Raw genomic sequence first — 19,136 nt, 5'->3', positions numbered from 1 at the left:
CAGGGGAGGCTAGGGGGGGGGGGGGGGGGGATCTCTTACAAGCAAGACAAAAGTAAGAATAGGTTGAGGGATACCGCAAAAACGTTTTTATTATTGTTCTCCAGTATTTCCTAGGTATTTCCCAGTATTTGACAAGTCATGTCACCATCTGAAATTAGCATCATATATTTAAGATATATATGAATGTGCCTAATTTTTCTACAGTTCAATATCCACCAAAATATAAAAGTCTGCTAATTATGAGGCCAATTATATTATATAGAGTCGGGTAACAACAAATACTGGAGAACAGTATATTGATACATATAGGCCTACTAATGAAGTTACCCTGACCCTGCAACGGGGGGGGGGGGGGGGGGGTAATGAATAGTGAGTAATAATTTATTTTTTATTTCATTTTTTACTCAATACCCCTCCCCACCCCCCCCCCCCCCCCCACCCCTCGCCCCACCCCCACCCCCACCCCCTTCGCCAAAAATTAGATAAAAAGTTGTGGTTACCACGTTTGGCGGGAGGTTTTTCATAAACCGGGAGATTCTACATCAAAGCGGGAGAGCAGGAGGAAGGGCGTGGTGGCTGGAGTCTCCTACGAGCTGGTGGGACGGCGGGAAAATGAGCGTGGTGGCGTGAGACTCCCTCCAAATGCGGGAGGGTTAATGACAGCCCTGTAATAATCGGCCTTGATATAGACCAGGGCCAGGGAACAGGCGTCCCTGTAATGAGACGATCAGTGTGCTTTTAATTTCTTTTTAGGTTTCATTGCCGAGAATAAAACACTTTTTAATTCTTTATTAGACACAGTTTAGAAGTTTCCTCGCTAAAAAAAAAAAAAGAAGACTATAAATCTCTCATCAAGACCTGAAACTTAGTCGCAAGCGGCTAGCTGCAACCAAAAGTCCTAATTGATTAGAGCAGAATTAGGTATCACCTCCAAAATTAGGCGAATTTGAGAATTTGATTGGTGGAAAGTCCGGGGACATTTCGATTTTGACCATGCAGGTTCTTGGATTGTAGTCCCTCAATCGCTAGCCTAAGAAAATCAGGGTTGTCAACTTTGGGGAACTGCTTCGCGGGAGATCGTATGCAATTTTGTTTTGGCTCAACAGGGAAGGGGGGGGGGGGGGGGTGTGTGGTGTTGATTAAGAAAATTAAAAAAAAATAAAATCGAAGTGCTCACTACCCCCCCCCCCCCCCCGGAGGGTTGACAGCCCTGAGAAAATTGATGAAGAGAGTTTACAAAATAATTTTACATACATAATACATCCTGATATACTTTGACATAGAAATTCTTCAGAAGAGAGAGATTTTTGTATTAAATTTGATTACATCACGAAAATGACATATTGAATTCAACAACGGGGGTAATATCAATTACAATGTTAACGCGCTTGAAAAGTTAATGTCAATATCATAATTATTATCTAAATCATGTTGTCTAGTCAACAGAATAATGGTGAAGGAGAGTCTACATGGTCTAGGAGATCGAGGATGGGGAAAAGAAGAAGAAAGGGGATGAGGAAAAAACACTGGAGAAGAAGAAGTGATACGAGGGACAAGATATAAAAGACTGTTGAAAGTGTGGGCGATTTGGTTTATCAATATTATCAACAACAAATCACGAAACGTTCCTGTACCTTCTTTTTCTTTACCTTTACGATTTTCCCTGGCTATCTCTTCGACGATACCGTACACTCAAAAGTGAAATTTCGCTTCGAAACTATCGAACCAACTCGAGCATCGATGGCATCATCATGTATCTTTACTTGAATCCCGTGAAGGAGAAGATTCCTATCTTTTTACCATTGTTTGCTAAGAGAATTTGGGGATCAAATTCACTATATGTTTGTCGATATGTGTCAAGTACTTCGGACGGGGAGCCCAAGGCCAAGACCAGGGTAAGAAGTGTGTCCCATACGCTCATTTCCATGTTGGTGGTGTAGTGTTTTGACTTTTGTACACGGTATGAATGCAGGAATTTATTTGGGTCACAAGCCATTCAACCATTTATCTTACAGTCTTACACCATCGTAATTTGAAAATGTGATTGTGACACTAATTCACTCTAATTCTAAAAGAATTATGATATGGTCCGAGCGTGCTAATGAGGATTGTCCCCATAAACAAGGATAGAGTTAGGGTGTCTGAACAATTTTTCAATTTTCAATTTGGGATCGTTTTTCACCATTTTTGTTTGATATTTGAATAAAAAATGTTATCAGAATAATACATTTCAAATTTCAAGTCTCACCTACGTTTCTATCAAAAGTTACAGCCCCTCCAAAACGCTGGTATATTCATATCATTTTGGTCAAAATCGACGAAAAAGACGTCCACGCAGAGTGATGTTGTTTTGCTAAATTTAGCCAAACATCTATATCGCGCGATATGCAAGCTACGCTACGCTGTCTCCGCGACATGTGCCATTGACTAGTATGGTTGGCGTTCGTCGCACAATAAACCCGGAAGTGAATGCACGTTATAGTCAATGGCAACATCGCGGAGATGTCTCCGCGATATTGCCATTGACTATAACGTGTATTCACTTCCGGGTTCTATGCCGCGAATGGCCACCCATACTTGAATTTGGGGTTTCGTTTGTACGCGGAGATGTTACGCGATGTAACCATGGTTTGGACTGAGCGGAGCGCATGCCCCCTAATTAGCTGATCCACCAAATAGCGAGAAGGGTATTTTTAAACTGTTATCAGTTGTGATCCCAGGGGGCTAGCGAAATAATAAGCACATAGAATTTTTCCTTAGGACTGGGACTACTTATCGATCGGGGCGTCATATCTCAAAAGTGACAAACCTCAGAGTTAGCCAGGACACAATGTTTCAATTGCTGTTTTGACCAAGATATTTTTAGAATTTCGGGGGCTACGCCCCTTTGGAAATATTGGAATTCACCTGCTCTTTCATATGACACCTCATTTATTGATTATCACCTTCAGGATCACAACAGATAAAGGTTTGAATCTCGAATTGAAAAAAAAAATTGATTTTTTTTGCATGGTCGCGCAATGCACGTAGACTGCATAGGGATGCGTGTAATCTCTATGGGAAGAATTTTAGCACACAACATCGGGTGCGCGATCAGACACCCTAATAGAGTCTAGGTCTAGTCTATTCTCGTATTAATAAAGCGTGTACAAAATGCGTCCTAAAAAATAAGATTTTTTTTTTTTTTTTTTTTTTGGCGCTTAGCGAGTTTCGGGTTCCTGATCCGCGCACTGGCAATGCGAAAAACGGATTCCGCGAAATAAAATACCCCCAGTTCACTGTCTACTTTATGGTTTGTCCGTCTTCCTGAGGATTTATCACTCATTATAAAATCTCTATACCGGTACTTAGTCAACGTGAAATGCATCAAGAAAATCATCGCGGAATCCGTTTTTCGCATCGATTTATCACTCATTATAAAATCTCTATACCGGTACTTAGTCAACGTGAAATGCATCAAGAAAATCATCGCGGAATCCGTTTTTCGCATCGCCAATGCGTGGATCGGAAATCAGAATCGTCAGCGAAAATGCAGACGATCTCTCCGCGTTTACGAAGACGATCCCCGTTTATGAGGACGATCCTTATTCTCGGACCAGCGCCCCTACTGCTCAGTCATAGTTTGTATATTTTTTTTTTCTAAGTATAATTTAGTATTAGATTCTATAATTATGTATCTAGTTTTAGAGTTCTACGTGTAGATCAAAAATGCCTATTTGAAAGAAATTAAATTTCCTCTCCTTAATTTTTCAGAGTTTGCCCACTTTGCAATCTGAACATTTGAGAGGAGATCACAGCAGCACCAGTGAACCTATCAGACTTGGGATATGTCGTCTAGCAAGTGGAAAGCTACAAGTCGTAAGCAGCGCATCTAACCAAGGTTTCCAGGAAAGAGGTGGTCGGTCCTGGAGTAAAACCAATCTAATTCAAAGAAGAGAGAGCTCTCTGATGTTTGCTACAGCAAGCAAGCCGTCAAGTCTCATTGTGTTCGAGAATGCAGAGAATGGCTCTGAAGATAAACATGCTTCCACATGCTCTCTTAACACGGACATTAACTGCAACAGAGCAGAACAGTCGTCCAACACTGATCATGAAGAGCTCCCTCTACTGTTCTCGCTTGACAAGAGCAACTACGAAGAAGCCCTGAACACTATTGGTGCAGCCAGAGATGCAGGGAGTCTGTGCCAGTCTGCAGCCGCCCAACTCAAAGACATATGCCACCATCTTCACATGGAAGATGCAATTTTGGCAGCTGCCAAGCCATGTGAAGACATAGTTGATGATATTATCATTAGAAAGAAATATTCTCACATTGGAACTTACAAACATGACTACTCTCTCTTCATTCAAGCTGGCGACTCAGGCAAGCAATCTGTCTCGCCAAAGGTCAACAGTGAAAAGCCAAATCCATCTGAAGCAAATCTTCCAGGACATCTAACACCCGGTTACAATCATTTATCCCCGTTAAAAGCAGATCAATCCACTTCTCAGCAGGTAGAAAGTTTATCTGTGCTATCTGGGAATGTGGGCATCGCAAATTATAATGAGGAGATGTTGCCGCTGCTTCAATGTGTAGGTGAGAATGAGCAGAATCCTGATGATCCTGCTTCATCAGATGGGCCTAGTAAGGAGCAGCTGGCTTACATGCACCTTCGTCTGTCAGAGGAAGTAAGTATGACTGGAATATTTCAGAGTATCATAATGTGTTTAAACCCTCATTTACATAACCCACGGTTTAAAAATTAACGCAAAATAAGCGTACCTTGCCTTGCGCGCGTCTAATATTGGACCTCTGACTTGTGTCGCGCTTATTTTGCGCTTATTTTAAACCATGGGTTATGTAAATGAGGGTTTAAACCATGGGTTAAATCTAAACCTTCTTTGTGAATTCGGGCCTCTGTGTTATGTCCCTGGATTCCTTTTACAGCTTGGTTTGAGTGTATTTTTATTTGAATGTTGTATGTAATAGTTGTTGCTACTTTGGGCAATATTGTATATTGTATGACTGAAATAATTCAATTTTTTTCTTCTCCATTTATTCTCTCAGATGCCAAGATTCTTTGAACAATCCCATGACTATGGATTGTATGCAGACACTGTTCATTTTGATAACCGCATCATGAAAGTCAGAACAAGGTAGGGCTACCTTTCTAGTCCTACATCAGTTTAAGATTCTGGTGACTTGATATTTGCTCCTGGGGGGTGTTTTACAAAGATCTTAAGTTGAACTTATCTCTAAGTTGGACTTAATATTATGGAAAGCCATCAGCATCTAAGAAAATATTGTGTAAAACTCATTTTAAAAGGCAGAAAATGTTGATTCAAATCATTAATATTTTTATTATCAAAGAGACTTCATGTTCTTGATGTGGGATTTATGAAAAGTCTAAAAAACTTGTATTTTTGCTTTTTGATATATTTTGTTTTAAGGCTACAAATGGCTCTCCATAATGTTTAAGTCCAACTTAGAGTTAATTGCAATGACGACCTTCGTCATTGCCTTGTTTTCGTTCACATTCTGCCCCATTAATATACTTATCCGTGTTTTCCTTATCCTTATCGTCAGGAAATCGCATTCGTTTTGCACGTAGTGTTTGTGATTCCTAGTTAGGTGCTTTCCTCATGTCCTTTTCCTTTCAAATTTCATAGGCATAGTCTCTAACATCTCATCAAGGTCACTACATTCTTCGATTTTGGAAATCACTCATGCATGACCGTCCAGGCGCCATCTTGTCTGTTTCTGGTCCATTTTAAGGCCTTTATATCTTCCTTCCTATCTCCACTATCCTAGATCCTACAAACTTCTAACAAATTCCTCTAGATAGTCTGAGAGATGTTCTTTCATCTGCGACGTATGACTTGACCTTCAAAATGCCATCTTCATACTCGAAATTCAAATCTAAAACCGACTCCGTCAAAAATCTCTCAAGTTCTTGAAAAATGGACCCCTAAATAAGCTAAAACTGCCATAACTTTCTCATATAGATTCCGTTTTGTATTTAAATCTCACAGTATCTTTATCTCATAATTGCACATAGCCATGCCAAATTTCACGCTCCAATGGCTTTGCACAACATAAATAGCGCCCTCTAAAGTTCTGGGAATTGGCTTTCTCTTTGTGGCCGTATCTCCATAATGGCTTGGCAAACCCGTACCCTTTTTTGGATTTAGATACTTGAAGATATGCTCTTTCCAGCCATATACAAAATTATATACCCTATCACTGACCAAATTTGAGAAAATTGCCCTCCAAATTCGCCATTTTCAAGAAAATTCCGAAATAACTTCAACTTGCTCTAAAATGGCGATCTTTATACCTACATCAATGAAACTTAGCAGACATATGTATCCATATACGTGACAACTGTCTGCCAAGTTTGGTAAATTTTAATAACGTCAGCGCAAAGTTATCGCCAAAAATGATGAATTTGCTATGCATTACGTAATAGCGCCTTTAATGCGTGCAGTACATTGCGTGCAGATGACAATGGTGTCAAACTGACCGCAATGAAGTGCCCTTTCGAATGATACCAAGTATGGTATATGTTTACACAGAAAATTGTGAGTAAATCGCATTTGAACAAGGGTCACTATACGAATTCCGCCCGATTATAACACTTATCGGCCATGACGTCATTTTTTTCAGACTACTTTTCGCCCCCTAAACATCCTTTTTTTTCCTTGAAAATTTGCAATGACATTCCGAGATGCAATACGCAGGGCACCTCGTGGCCGGATTTTTAAAATTGGTCAAGGGGGCCATTTAAGACGCCATTTTGTCCTTTAAATCTATTTTACATCACATGTTTCGATAGGATTATCATAGAAAAAAAAAGAGTAGTTTACAATAACGACCATGAAATTCTCTTTCCAATGATACCATATACGGCCCATAAAGAGACATAAAGAGAGAGAGAAAAAACAATTTAACTCCGGTCATAATACAGATCCTCTACGTTTTCCGCCCATGCATTACACGCATTGTCTATGGGGCAAATCGGGTTCACGCTTTTGACCCCTAGAACGATCTTGATTGCAATGACGAACATGCAACTAATCCCATTTGTTTTTGCACGCAGTGCTTGCGAGCCCTTTCTAGGTTCTTTCCCCTATCCCAATTTCTTTCAAACAGCGTAGGCATAGTCAATACCATCCCATCAAGGTCACTGTTGAGGCCTTTCTTTCGCCCTACCTGTCTCCAATATTACAGAAGCTAAAGACTTCGTACAAATTGCTCTGGATAGTCCGAGAGAAGCTCTTTCGTTCGACACGTAGAAACACGGCGTCATTGCACGCACATCGTTGTGACACGATTGCATTTCTAGTTTTGACTTAAGATCTTTGTGAAACACCCCCAGGCTTTATTATGTCAGAGGTGTAGGGTCATGATTAGGGTTGCAATTGGGTTGTACATTGAATATTTGATTTAATCTCAAAGACATTTTTTTCAATGCCTGCTGCTGTTTTTATTCTTGTCATTACTGTTCACAATATCCCTCAATTAATCTCTATAGTCCTCTGTCATATGTACTCTTAACCACCACTATTGGTGAATACATGATGAATGTTAAAAGTATGAGAACTCTCTGTTTGTATGAACTTGTCAGAGTCATATTCTCTCAATTTCAAATAGGCTCATACAAGTTCAGTGTGAAAGTGTATGGCATTGTGTGAATATGATCATATTGTTTAACACATCTCAAGGGATACAGAGATTCTTTTGTATTCTTTTTTATATATCCATTGCTCCTTGTTTTGTTTTTTTATACTCCCTTGTTATATTGACATCAAAGAACATTTGAAATCTTGCCTCAAAACCTACAATGTATTTTGGAAATGTGTAAATAGTCTGATTTCATCTGAGGATCATGCAACTTTGAATATTTTTTACTTTTAAACAGAAATATTGTGCCGTATGAATGTTGTGAATCATTATCACCACCACCATCATCATCATCATCATCATCATCATCATCAGCGTCACCCTCATCACCATCATCATCACCATCATCACCACCATCATCATCATCATCATCAACATCACCATCATCACCGTCATCATCACCATCATCACTGTCATCATCACCACCATTATCATCACCATCATCATTATCATCATCACCATCACCATCACCATCATCATCATCATCACCATCACCATCATCATCACCACCATCATCATCACCATCATCATCACCACCATTATCACCATTATAATCATCACCACCATCATCATCATCATCACCATCATCATCACCACCATCATCATCACCACCATTATCATCATTATCACCATCATCATCATCATCATCACCATCATCATCATCATCATCACCATCATCATCATCATCATCACCATCATCATCATCATCACCATCATCACCATCATCTTCATCGTCTATACACTGTTTGTATATTCTTGTTTATTTATTTTTAAAATCCAAACCACTGCTTAATACAGAGGTCTATCTGCCTACAAAGCCACTGTGCAGTCTTTGAAGTATCTGAGTACAGCCTGTCTGACCAACTCACAGATGGAGGTGCTTCGTATCACCATGGAAACCGAGCAGCATTACATCCAAGCAAGATGGCGTATCAAAGGAGTGCCCTTACACAGCTACATCTTAAGACCCTGGGGAAAGAAACACAAATATAGGTTAGTTTACTTTTTCATTTTGTTAATGAATTTTCAGGAATGTAACATGAATAAGAATAACTTGACATTGTTGGTACTTATATTAACTAAAAACCAAACAGTCAACTGCTTTGCTTCACCGTTACCTGTAGTAGCAATAGGTAATAGTCTTTGTTTTGAATATTTACTATCGGATTATAAGTTAAAGGTTTATTATACATGTAGTATCATATGTTTTTTAATTTATTACAGTATGTCATGATTAAATATTTTCACTTATTGTGTTACATGTATGTGTATTTATTATATTTTATAATAAAGTAAAATATTTTTATGTGTATTCACACTAAGTTAAAAAAAAATGTCTGTTGATGTTTTCTGTCATATTATTTAGTGCATATTCATATTATTTAGTGCATCTTCATATTATTTAGTGCATAGCAATACTATTGATATATTGCACAACTTATTGATAGAGAATATCTATGATTTTCCTACAGATACTTTGATGCATTTTCTACATTTCATGTTGGTAGTGATGGACTGATTCACAGCCATGTTCTAGATAAGGTAAGAAAACCAAAGATGACAAGGTGAATCAGGATGATAGTGCATAACAAAAGACTGAACAGGATTTAAAGTGACTTGGTAAAATTGCCTCAGATTCTGAAAGCTAGATTTGATAGCTAGTTTTTAGAGCGACAACTCCTGTTTTTCATAGCTTTAGATTTTGACTTTTCAGAGAGCTGATACTCCTTTGACAGACACTAAAATGGCATATGATTGATATTATCTTAATCTATGGCCTATAAGCTTTCCGTTGATATAAAATTCATCCATTTCATTTTTTTTAGTTTGGATATGGTCTTTAAGAATAACTTGTGATTAAACCCATCAGAGACATTTACTGAATGAAATGGAAACCATCAGCAACCGATTAAACCGAGTTGTGATGGATTCTTCTGTCTTTATACAGTAGGCTTGCGGTTGCACCATGTGAGAGAGAGGGAGGATTGAGGAGTCCTCAAAAAGGCTCTTGGTAATCTTTCTTGAGGGTGTGTAGTCCTGAAAAGGACTGTTGGTGTAGTCTTGAAAAAGACTGTTAGTTATCTGTCTTAGCTTATAGTTCCAAGGAGAACTATAGCGCCGGTTGGAGAGGATGGGTGGCGGGAGTGGCTCGACGTTTCAGATAGTTTAGATGGATAGACGACGGAAAGATTACTGAGAGTCCTGTTCAGGACTCCTCAATCCTCCCTCTCTCGTACATGGTGCAACCGCAAGCCTACTGTATATCTGATCACTAAGCAAGCCGATACTTACAAGCAGCATCTTCTGTCTTTGTTGTTTAGGTGATGCCAAGTTCTGAGGGCAAGGTCGTTGCAGCGTCATGGGCAGTTAGATTAGGAATCATGATGGGTTTAATAAGACCACCAGCCTTTGAACCAGACATCATGAAGGCCATCACTCACATGAAGTCACTTCTTGGCAAGTAGCAAGTCTTGGCAGGATCATCAGCCCATGAAATACCGGTAGACATCATGAAAGCAAGTCCTTTCTTGGCAAGTAGCAAGTCTTGGCAGGATCATCAGCCCTTCAAATAGATATCATCCTGAAAGCAAGTCCTTTCTTGGCAAGTCATTGAAGAGAGAGGCATTGCGAAAATCATCCCTTATTTGAAGTTACTTCCTGGAAAAAAACTTTTGGAAAAAAAAAATCATCATTTATGACACAGATTGAAGCTAGTATTCCTATGAAATCCGTTCTTGGCAAGTAGCTGTCATCAGGGATGCCAGTTTTCAGGCCCTTGCACGTTATTTTCAGACCATAGTTCAGGCTTTTTTGTGTACAAAATAGCTCATTCTAGGTGACTTTCAGGCCCTCTGATCAATTCTAACTGGCATCCCTGTGTCATTAATCAGCCTTTGAGACTTATATCGTGAAAGCCAACACTCACATGAATTTCCCTAATTGGCAAGTAAGAAAATCAGCCTTCAAGACAGACATCATGAAAGCCATCACTGTTATGTATGAATTCCTTTCTTTCTTGGCCAGTAAGTATCATGAAATCAGCCCTTGAGACAGACATTATCATGATCATGAAAGCTATTAATTATGTGAGGTTCCTTCTTGGCAATTAACTGTTGTGTAGTGACAACCAACCATCAAGACCGACAAAATGAATCCTATCACTCACGAGTCATATAAAGTCCCTTGTTGGCTAACAGCTATCATGAACTGGGGCCTGTTTCACAAAACTTGTTATCTATAACAAATGCTACATTTTCTATGATAAATTTGCTCTCAGCCACTCAGATGCCATGATTTCAGTAGCTTATAACAGTAGCTTGTAACTTGTTATCGATATCAAGTTTTATGAAACGGGGTCCCGATCCTCGCCAACTCAGAGAGACGTGAGAACTATCACTCAATTACTTGAATATACTTGTTGTTGTGAAGCTGTTATGAAATCAGCCTTCGAGACTGGTATCGGGAAAGCTGTATGTCTCTTGAAATCCCCTCTTGGCAAGTAGGTCTTTTGAATGGACCAGCATCCCTCGAGTCTGGACCCTGTTTCATAAAACTTGATATCAATAACAAGTTACAAGCTATTTTTATAAGCTACTGAAATCATGGCATCTGATTGGCCGAGAGCAAATTTGTCATAGAAATTTAGCATTTGTTATAGATGACAAGTTTTATGAAATAGGCCCCTGGTGCCATGACAGTATTTCTTTTGCAAGTACATGTATCTGTAATTATACAACTGACTGATTTCATTTTTTCCATCAAATATAAGTACATTCACATTATTTGATATTCATGAGAGAAAAGAAATAGATTTACCTTGACAGGATGGCTCGGTGTAAAAATGTCAGAGGAAAAAATGTCAGAGGTAAAAATGTCAGAGGTAAAAATGTCAGAGGAAAAAATGTCAGAGGTAAAAATGTCAGAGGTAAAAATGTCAGAGGTAAAAATGTCAGCGGAAAAATTGTCAGAGGTAAAGATGTCAGAGGTAAAAATGTCAGAGGTAAATATGTCAGAGGAAAAAATTTCAGAGGTAAAAATGTCAGAGGTAAAAATGTTAGAGGTAAGATATATAAAAAAGCATGTTGCAGGTTGAATATTGGTAATGTTTGTATATTAGGCTTATCGAAAAGATATAACGAAGGATGCTCTGCAGTCATTAATTTCAGTGCTGCTTTATTTTCTTCTTTCTGTAACTTTTATTTACCTTTCTGCCAGAAATTGGGACTTTCTGCCCGATTATTGCCGAGGGGAGACGGGGGGGGGGGGGGGGGGACTGTATCCTTCTTTTGGGGGCATAGTGACCCGGCTGCCTCCCCCTCATATGCCTTTGTCTAAGCAAGTGATACTGGTACACTGAGCAAACTTCTGGGAAAACAGAATGCATAAAATCGAGTAGTTTGGTCATTAATAATTATAGGCCGAGTTGTGGTTCGATGGTGTAATCATTAAATAAAAAGAAAAGTCATCACAGCCCCCCCCCCAAAAAAAGAGGATAAGATATCACGCTGTGAGTCCTCCGCCCCCACTTCACCGTCCCTTCTGAAGATTGATGGACATTATAAAACGTGGCAATGACTACTATAAAATGTAATTTCCTACAAATGCATATTTCCAACAATTTCACTTTCTTGTGGGCTTGATACTTTGATACCTTGATACAAAGCAGAAAGCCGCCCATGTTACATCTAAAGCTAACCGCACCATCACATTCCAGAGAAGCGCGCGCTTTGCAAAGAGTTAATCGTCGATCACTATTGCGGTATAAATAGTCTGGGAGAACATCAATAAGCAGCTTTGATACTCTGATACAAAGCAGAAAGCCGCCAATGTTACATCAAATGCTAACCGCACCATCACATTCCAGATAAGCGCGCGCTCTGCAGAGGTTCTGTTTAAGCTACATCGTTCTATAATTATTTGCTGTGAGAGATCAAACTCTGAAATTGACAAATATTAATTCATGAGTAACATATCAGAAACATATTTTTACTGTACACATTTATAGCATCATGATCAAGGGCGTCAATCCGAGTTTGAGCATGGGGGGGGGGGGGGGCACAATTACATGTCACCTTTACAGTTACTTTCAAAATTATACCACGTTATGTTGCTACACACACACTCTCTCTCCAGTTATTCTGTTTCACGGCATGTACTTTCATTGGTGACCGGTTCAATTATTTTTTAATTTTTTATCTTTGACGTTTCATTACATTTTTAAAGAAAGAAGTCCCCCCCCCCTCCCGCGCGAAGTGCGGAAGCTTTGACCTTTCATTAAATTATTACAAAAAGAAGACGATTCGTTGTACCGTTCTTGACTCTTAATCCCTGTTTGAATTCAGTTTTCCCCCTCCCGCGCGTAGCGCGGAAGCTGTGACGTTTCATTTAATTATTAGAGAAAGAAGACGATTTGTTGTACCGTTCTCGACTCTTAATCCCTGTTTCATTACATTTTTAAAGAAAGAAGACGTTTAGTAGTACCGTTGTCGACTATTAATCCTTGTTTGAATAAAGTCCCCCCCCCCTCTCAAGCGGAACCTGTGACGTTTTATTTGATTATCAGAGAAAGAAGACGATTCGTTGAACCGTTCTCGACTCTTAATCCTTGTTTGAATTCAGTCCCCCCCCCCCCCACCCTCCCACGCGGAAGCTTTGACGTTACATTAAATTATTAAAGAACTTCTTTTCTGACAAAACATGGGGGGGGGGGGGACATTTCACCACCTGAAAATTCGTGGGGGGACGTGTCCCCCCGTCCTCCCCCCTCCCCCAGGATTGACGCCCTGATCATGATACTGCTTGTATACATGATAATATTGTTTGAAGGATATTTGGTGCAGGATTTATAAAAGGTGTGCTGGCATACACTGTATACGACAGTTTCCAGCAGGGACATATTCGTACAAGTCTACACATTAAACAAAATGTATCATGAATTTGACAGAACAAAAACAGTTGAAATTGAGGACCTATACTGTATTTCTCCCACGTTTCTTAATACATGATTTTTTTTAAATATAAAGTTACGCAGTGTTATGGCCGAAACTCGAAAGCACATGACGACAAACTACCTGGGTAGATATGTCTCAACGTTTACCACTTGTAGGCCTACTATCTGACATTCTTCAAGCGAAGCTTTGATATTGTTTGTTAAACTTTTGTAATAAAGTATTGATTGAGGGGGACAAAGCATCCGTGTCTTTTTATTAATGTTTTCTTGTCATAACAGTCTTTGCTGGGATGGACATGAAGATGGGTCTAATTACTGAATTTGTGTAATTTCTGTGCGATCTTTATAACTGATTTCCTGTTGTATTTCATTCAATCTTAATATTCTATGTACTTAGGCCTACTTCCTCAAAACCAAATAAACATTAAAACATCAACCAATTTAAAATATCGAAAAATGATAGAAATTAATATATGCAAACCTGATCACAAAATATAAGTTTCAAAATTATTTTCCACATTGTATTATCCTCAGGACATGTACGAAGTACAATACACAGTCATTTATAAAATATAATAGACTAGCCCAGTAGCTTACGTCTCGACATTTTGTGTGATAAATTGCTGAGATATTATGATGGCGCCAATTTTTCCCCCTACATTTTTTTTTGTACCTGACATCTTTTGGGATCTCTGACATTTTTACCTCTGACATTTTTACCTCTGACATTTTTTCCTCTGACATTTTTACCTCTGACATTTTTCCTCTGACATTTTTCCTCTGACATTTGTTTGGTATCTCTGACATTTTTACCTCTAACATTTTTTCCTCTGACATTTTTACCTCTGACATTTTTACCTCTGACATTTTTACCTCTGACATTTTTACCTCTGACATTTTTTCCTCTGACATTTTTACCTCTGGCATTTTTACCTCTGACATTTTTACCTGGCACCGACAGGATAACTCATGAAACCGGTTATTAGCCTAATTAAAGCCCCACTGCACTACTTATTAGCTACTTGCGCCCTCTATATAGCATCTTCTATATTTTCGTAACTCCTGGGTTTTAACAAAACAATCTACAAATGAGTATTCATTATCCGACATATATATGCTCAGGAATTTCCCTATAAGTGTATATGGCTTTAGTTCTTCTTAGAAGTGATATACAAGTACATTTATTTATACAGAATTTATATATATACTTTATTATACATTGATTCATTTTGATTTTGCTGTTATGATTGCTGTTGGAGCCTTTTGGGTGATCATGTTATTTGGTGCTTGCAAATCGGGTTGACATGGTTTTTCTTCCGGCACATACAGCAAGCAATGTATGCTTGTCAATATGTGTGAAACATTTTAACTGTGGCGTTTATTATACAAGCATTATGCAGTCTTTAACCGGTTTGGTTTTATTTGATTTTAGCGAGATATGCATATATGTGTATGAATGCATGGAGTTCACCATGTGGATGTACCTCTGGTATTTTTAAAGCTGTTAGCCACTTCCAAATATGTTTCATAATCATTTTTGTTGAAATATAAGAACTATATGTAGTAGGCAACATCAAATTAAAAGCCTGATGTAAACCTTTCATCCATCATTAACGCTAAAAAGGAAAATTATTTTCTAATTTGTTTGATGTTTGTTTAACATGACTGCCAAGAAAGCATGTGTATGCTTGTAAGTAAGCAACCAGGGGACGACGGCTTTAAGTCCTCTCCGAGAGACTTGGTAATGAAGATTAATGCCTTATCAAAGGGCATGAACACATGGACTTGGTTTCGAACAGGGGACCTCCCGGTTACAAGACCACTGCTCTACAACTGAGCGCACTCTCAAACCTTATCTTTTGAGATGATTGCTATATCCATTGATTTTCTATTCTTGAAGTGACATGGACTTGAAGTCCATGGACAATGTATAACATTGTAAAGCGCCTTGAAGTATATATGTAATACACATTATCATTGTTAAATGCTCATATAATAAGTATTAAGATTATATATATATATATATATATATATATATATATATATATATATATATATATGTATTTGGGTGTCTGTAATTTAGTTTATTTTGCTTGACTGGTAAATGTTATTGAAGATGTTTATATGAAGAAAAAGTCAGAGTATGCATAAGTAATATCTCATTACAATTTGAAACTTTGTATGTATACATGTCATGTATAATATCAATGTCATTCTGATCCATATTAAAACAATGCGAAGTACATTTGGGATAATGACTGATTTATAAATAACATTGTAGTCATAACAAAATGAAATAATTGTTGAACAAGCAATATTGTTTGAATTGGCTTGTTCAATTAGAGATCAAGGGCATTAGGTGAAAAGTTGGTTTATGTACAATCAAAGTTTCAAACCTGTATATAAAGACCACCCAAGGGGAACATGAAAAGTGGTCTTTATGTACAGGTTCCAATGATAAACCATATTCAAGGGAAACAAAAAGATGCGGTCTTTGTAGACAGGTGGTAGCATTCCTCACAGCCAGAGGAACAACTGTCGACAATGGAGATTACTACCTAACAAAAAACTGATTTGAATAAATGAAAAGTCAGTGTTTGTTGGTGATTCAGTTCGAGCAATATCTGATACAGGATCAGAAAGTTATGATGTAAAGGAAAAGAAATGTTTATTATGATGGTCTTTCCTTCAACAATTGAACCTAGCAAAATGATATGCTGTCTGCAGAACATCTGTAGATATTTGCCAGAAAATGAAAATAACCAAAAATGTCTAATTTGCGACTTCCAAATATTCAGTCCATACTTGAACTTTGTGATTTGTTTTCATGTTTGTAATAATGCATTTGTAAACTCAAAGAGCTAAAATGTCACTCTGAAATGGACACACCCACACGCTACTAGTCCTACTCTAGAAACTTGTTTATCACTTATAATATCATTGATAAACAAGTTTCTAATTTACACTTTACTTCTCATTTGTTTACCAAAAAATATATAGTTTGAATCGAGGGGTCAGTGTCACAAAGACGTAACTCCATTTTGGCCATTTTGAGAAAAAGTGGTTTATGTGTCACTGAGCACTTAAGCCGTAAGGAGTTAAGTCTATGTTTCACTAGCCATTGACTTCAATGGGGTGTTGGGTGGAGTGAAGTCTTTGTGTTCCCTGGAAAGCCCACATTTTTCTGAACATTCTTATATCAAATACTCATTTTGGCATAATAGGGAGTTACTTCTTTGTGTCACTGCACCCTAGGAATGTCAGGAAAGCTACTTGCAAGAGAGTCCTCATCAAAGAATTCCTGATGTAACTCCCAAAGCTTGAAATCGTATTTGTGATGCAGAGGGATACCAAGGGAAGGATACTGAACACAGCCACAAGCATATAATGTGTCTGTATTTGAAGAGTTTAGTTCCAAATATTCCAATTTTTTTGAAAGACAGATACTCAAGTGACCAATGTTCTGATATCAATAACTCAATTTTCATCAAAGGTGGATTTAAGAGCCCCTTTTGGAATTAGGCTCTTCATTTGTAGAAGTGTCGTAGTCGAGAGGTTTATATAACTTGACTGAAACTTTAAAAGTCATGGGTTCAAGCCCGGGCATGTTACTTATGTACTTGAGCAAGGCATTTAATCTGCATTACTCTTCTCCACCCAGGTGCTTAATGGGTACCTGATAGAATATGTCAGCTAGTGACTGGATTAGCAAGTTCGTATGCATAAAAAGAAAAGGCAACTAGCTGGAATGCTTCCCAGGGAGCGGAGAATGTTCACTGTAGTGTGTGGAATAGTAATTGGATCCAGTGACAGGGGGTACTAAGTGCTCTGGCCAGTTGTAGCTGGTAAATCACTTTTTAAGAAGCAGTATTCTTGTTATTCATTTTCAGATTTTGCTTTATCCCCAACATGGCTGTCTCGTTCGTGATACGGGGGATTCAAAGTCTTACTCGACAGATTCATTTTGTCAGCGTCTATCTAAAAAAGAAACAAAATATGAAGCTGTGCCCACTGATCTGGCCATTATTAATAGCATCGTTTTATGCCTTCATAGGTTTACGTACAAAAACTGTATCTCGATCCGTGACTTGGTCTATGGAATAAACAGTTTGATCTCCATGATCTTCAAGGGATTCAGTGTTAAAGATCTGTTTTCATTCATAAGTATAGATCGTGCATGCATGTCGGTGATGGTAAACACTTGGGAGTTGCAGCAAAAATGATTTCTTTTAACCCATTTTCATGGAAACCAGTTGTTCCCTGTGTTTATATCCTGTTAGAATGAGAAAATTCAGTAGTCATCGGGTTTGAAAAACCACTGATATATATTCTTGATGGATGGTGCAGTGGAGTTGAAGACAGCACACAATTTGCATTGTATGTGTGTATCAGTCACAGTGATCAATGTGAATGTTGTGATTGTGCTCTTTTGTAGAAGTGTGTGATTATATGTTTATTTAGAGGGGAAACATTGATGGAAATTTAAAAGTAACAAATAAATAGATGTTATCATGAATAGTATCATATGATTGTTTGCTTGTGTTTATTTTCGTCACTGTTCCTTAAGTCCATACTGCAATGGCATGACATTAAATTAGAATTGAAGGGAGAGAGAGAGAGCAGAAATGAATAGTAGCACATGATTATATGCTTGTGTTTATTTTCCTCATATATGTCACTGTTCCTTAAGTCCATACCAATAGATCTGCAATGGCATGACATTTAAATTAGAATTGAAGAGAGAGAGCGAGAGAGCGAGAGCAGAAATAGTAATATTAAATAGATGTTATTATGAATAGTAGCACATGATTGTTTGCTTGTGTTTATTTTCTTCATATATATATATATATATATATATATATATATATGTCACTGTTCCTTAAGTCCATACCAATAGATCTGCTGATAAGTTGTCATGACATTAAATTAGAATTGAAGAGAGAGAGAGAGAGAGAGAGAGCTAGAGAGAGAGAGAGAGAGAGAGACCGAGAGAGAGAGAGAGAGAGAAAGAGATAGAGAGAGAGGGTAGGAGTTGGTGTCATAGTTTAATAAATTTGATGCGGTCCTTGTGCTTTGGAAATCGCCGCAATAACCTCTAGAACATATTTCAAGAAGAACAAGGTTGTTGCTTTAAAAAAAAATGAATTTACAGGTGTGCCGTGTGCGAAACATTTTGATTTTTGTTCATTAATATATTATTGTCTAGACCTACTATGATATATCAATAAAGGTAATTAATTAGCATTTTAGTCCTGTGGGTCACAATGGGTGTATAGTAGACCGAAAGCTTCAGTCTCTGATATCGACTGTTGCTCCTCTGATGGGGATTGATGTTGACAAATATCAGTTTTATTAAAGAATGACCCATACCTGATGGTTCTGTCTAGGTGTATATAGTAGCACATGATACTGGAACCGAGCTGTCTAGGATAGTCCAAACAAAGTTGTTCTGCCGTCTTCCCTTTAGCTTAGTAATGAAATTATCTTTTGATTTGGACATTCTATGCCTACCGTGCACAATTT

General features: G+C 38.1%; 1 protein-coding gene across 1 annotated transcript; it reads left to right on the top strand.

Moving 5' to 3' along the window:
• The first annotated feature begins 1,682 nt into the window (after positions 1 to 1,682).
• LOC100893586 lies at positions 1,683 to 10,337 on the top strand. Its single transcript, XM_030997714.1, has 6 exons — positions 1,683 to 1,895; positions 3,754 to 4,668; positions 5,048 to 5,136; positions 8,462 to 8,656; positions 9,136 to 9,205; positions 9,985 to 10,337. Exons 1-6 carry the CDS (start codon positions 1,752 to 1,754, stop codon positions 10,126 to 10,128), a joined length of 1,557 nt encoding a protein of 518 aa, XP_030853574.1. The 5' UTR covers positions 1,683 to 1,751; the 3' UTR covers positions 10,129 to 10,337.
• Positions 10,338 to 19,136: the final 8,799 nt, after the last annotated feature.

The sequence above is a fragment of the Strongylocentrotus purpuratus genome, unplaced genomic scaffold, assembly GCF_000002235.5.
Source record: "Strongylocentrotus purpuratus isolate Spur 01 unplaced genomic scaffold, Spur_5.0 spur5_scaffold_4, whole genome shotgun sequence".
NCBI lineage: Eukaryota > Metazoa > Echinodermata > Echinoidea > Camarodonta > Strongylocentrotidae > Strongylocentrotus > Strongylocentrotus purpuratus.
This window is presented reverse-complemented; position numbering and strand designations above follow the sequence as displayed.

Bases quoted from the DNA above. Each gene is read 5' to 3' on its own strand.
- LOC100893586 (XM_030997714.1), top strand. From the start codon at position 1,752: ATGTATCTTTACTTGAATCCCGTGAAGGAGAAGATTCCTATCTTTTTA. The intron at 1,896-3,753 runs GTAAGAAGTGTG...TTAATTTTTCAG, and splicing joins AGCCCAAGGCCAAGACCAGG to AGTTTGCCCACTTTGCAATC. The intron at 9,206-9,984 runs GTAAGAAAACCA...TTTGTTGTTTAG, and splicing joins ACAGCCATGTTCTAGATAAG to GTGATGCCAAGTTCTGAGGG.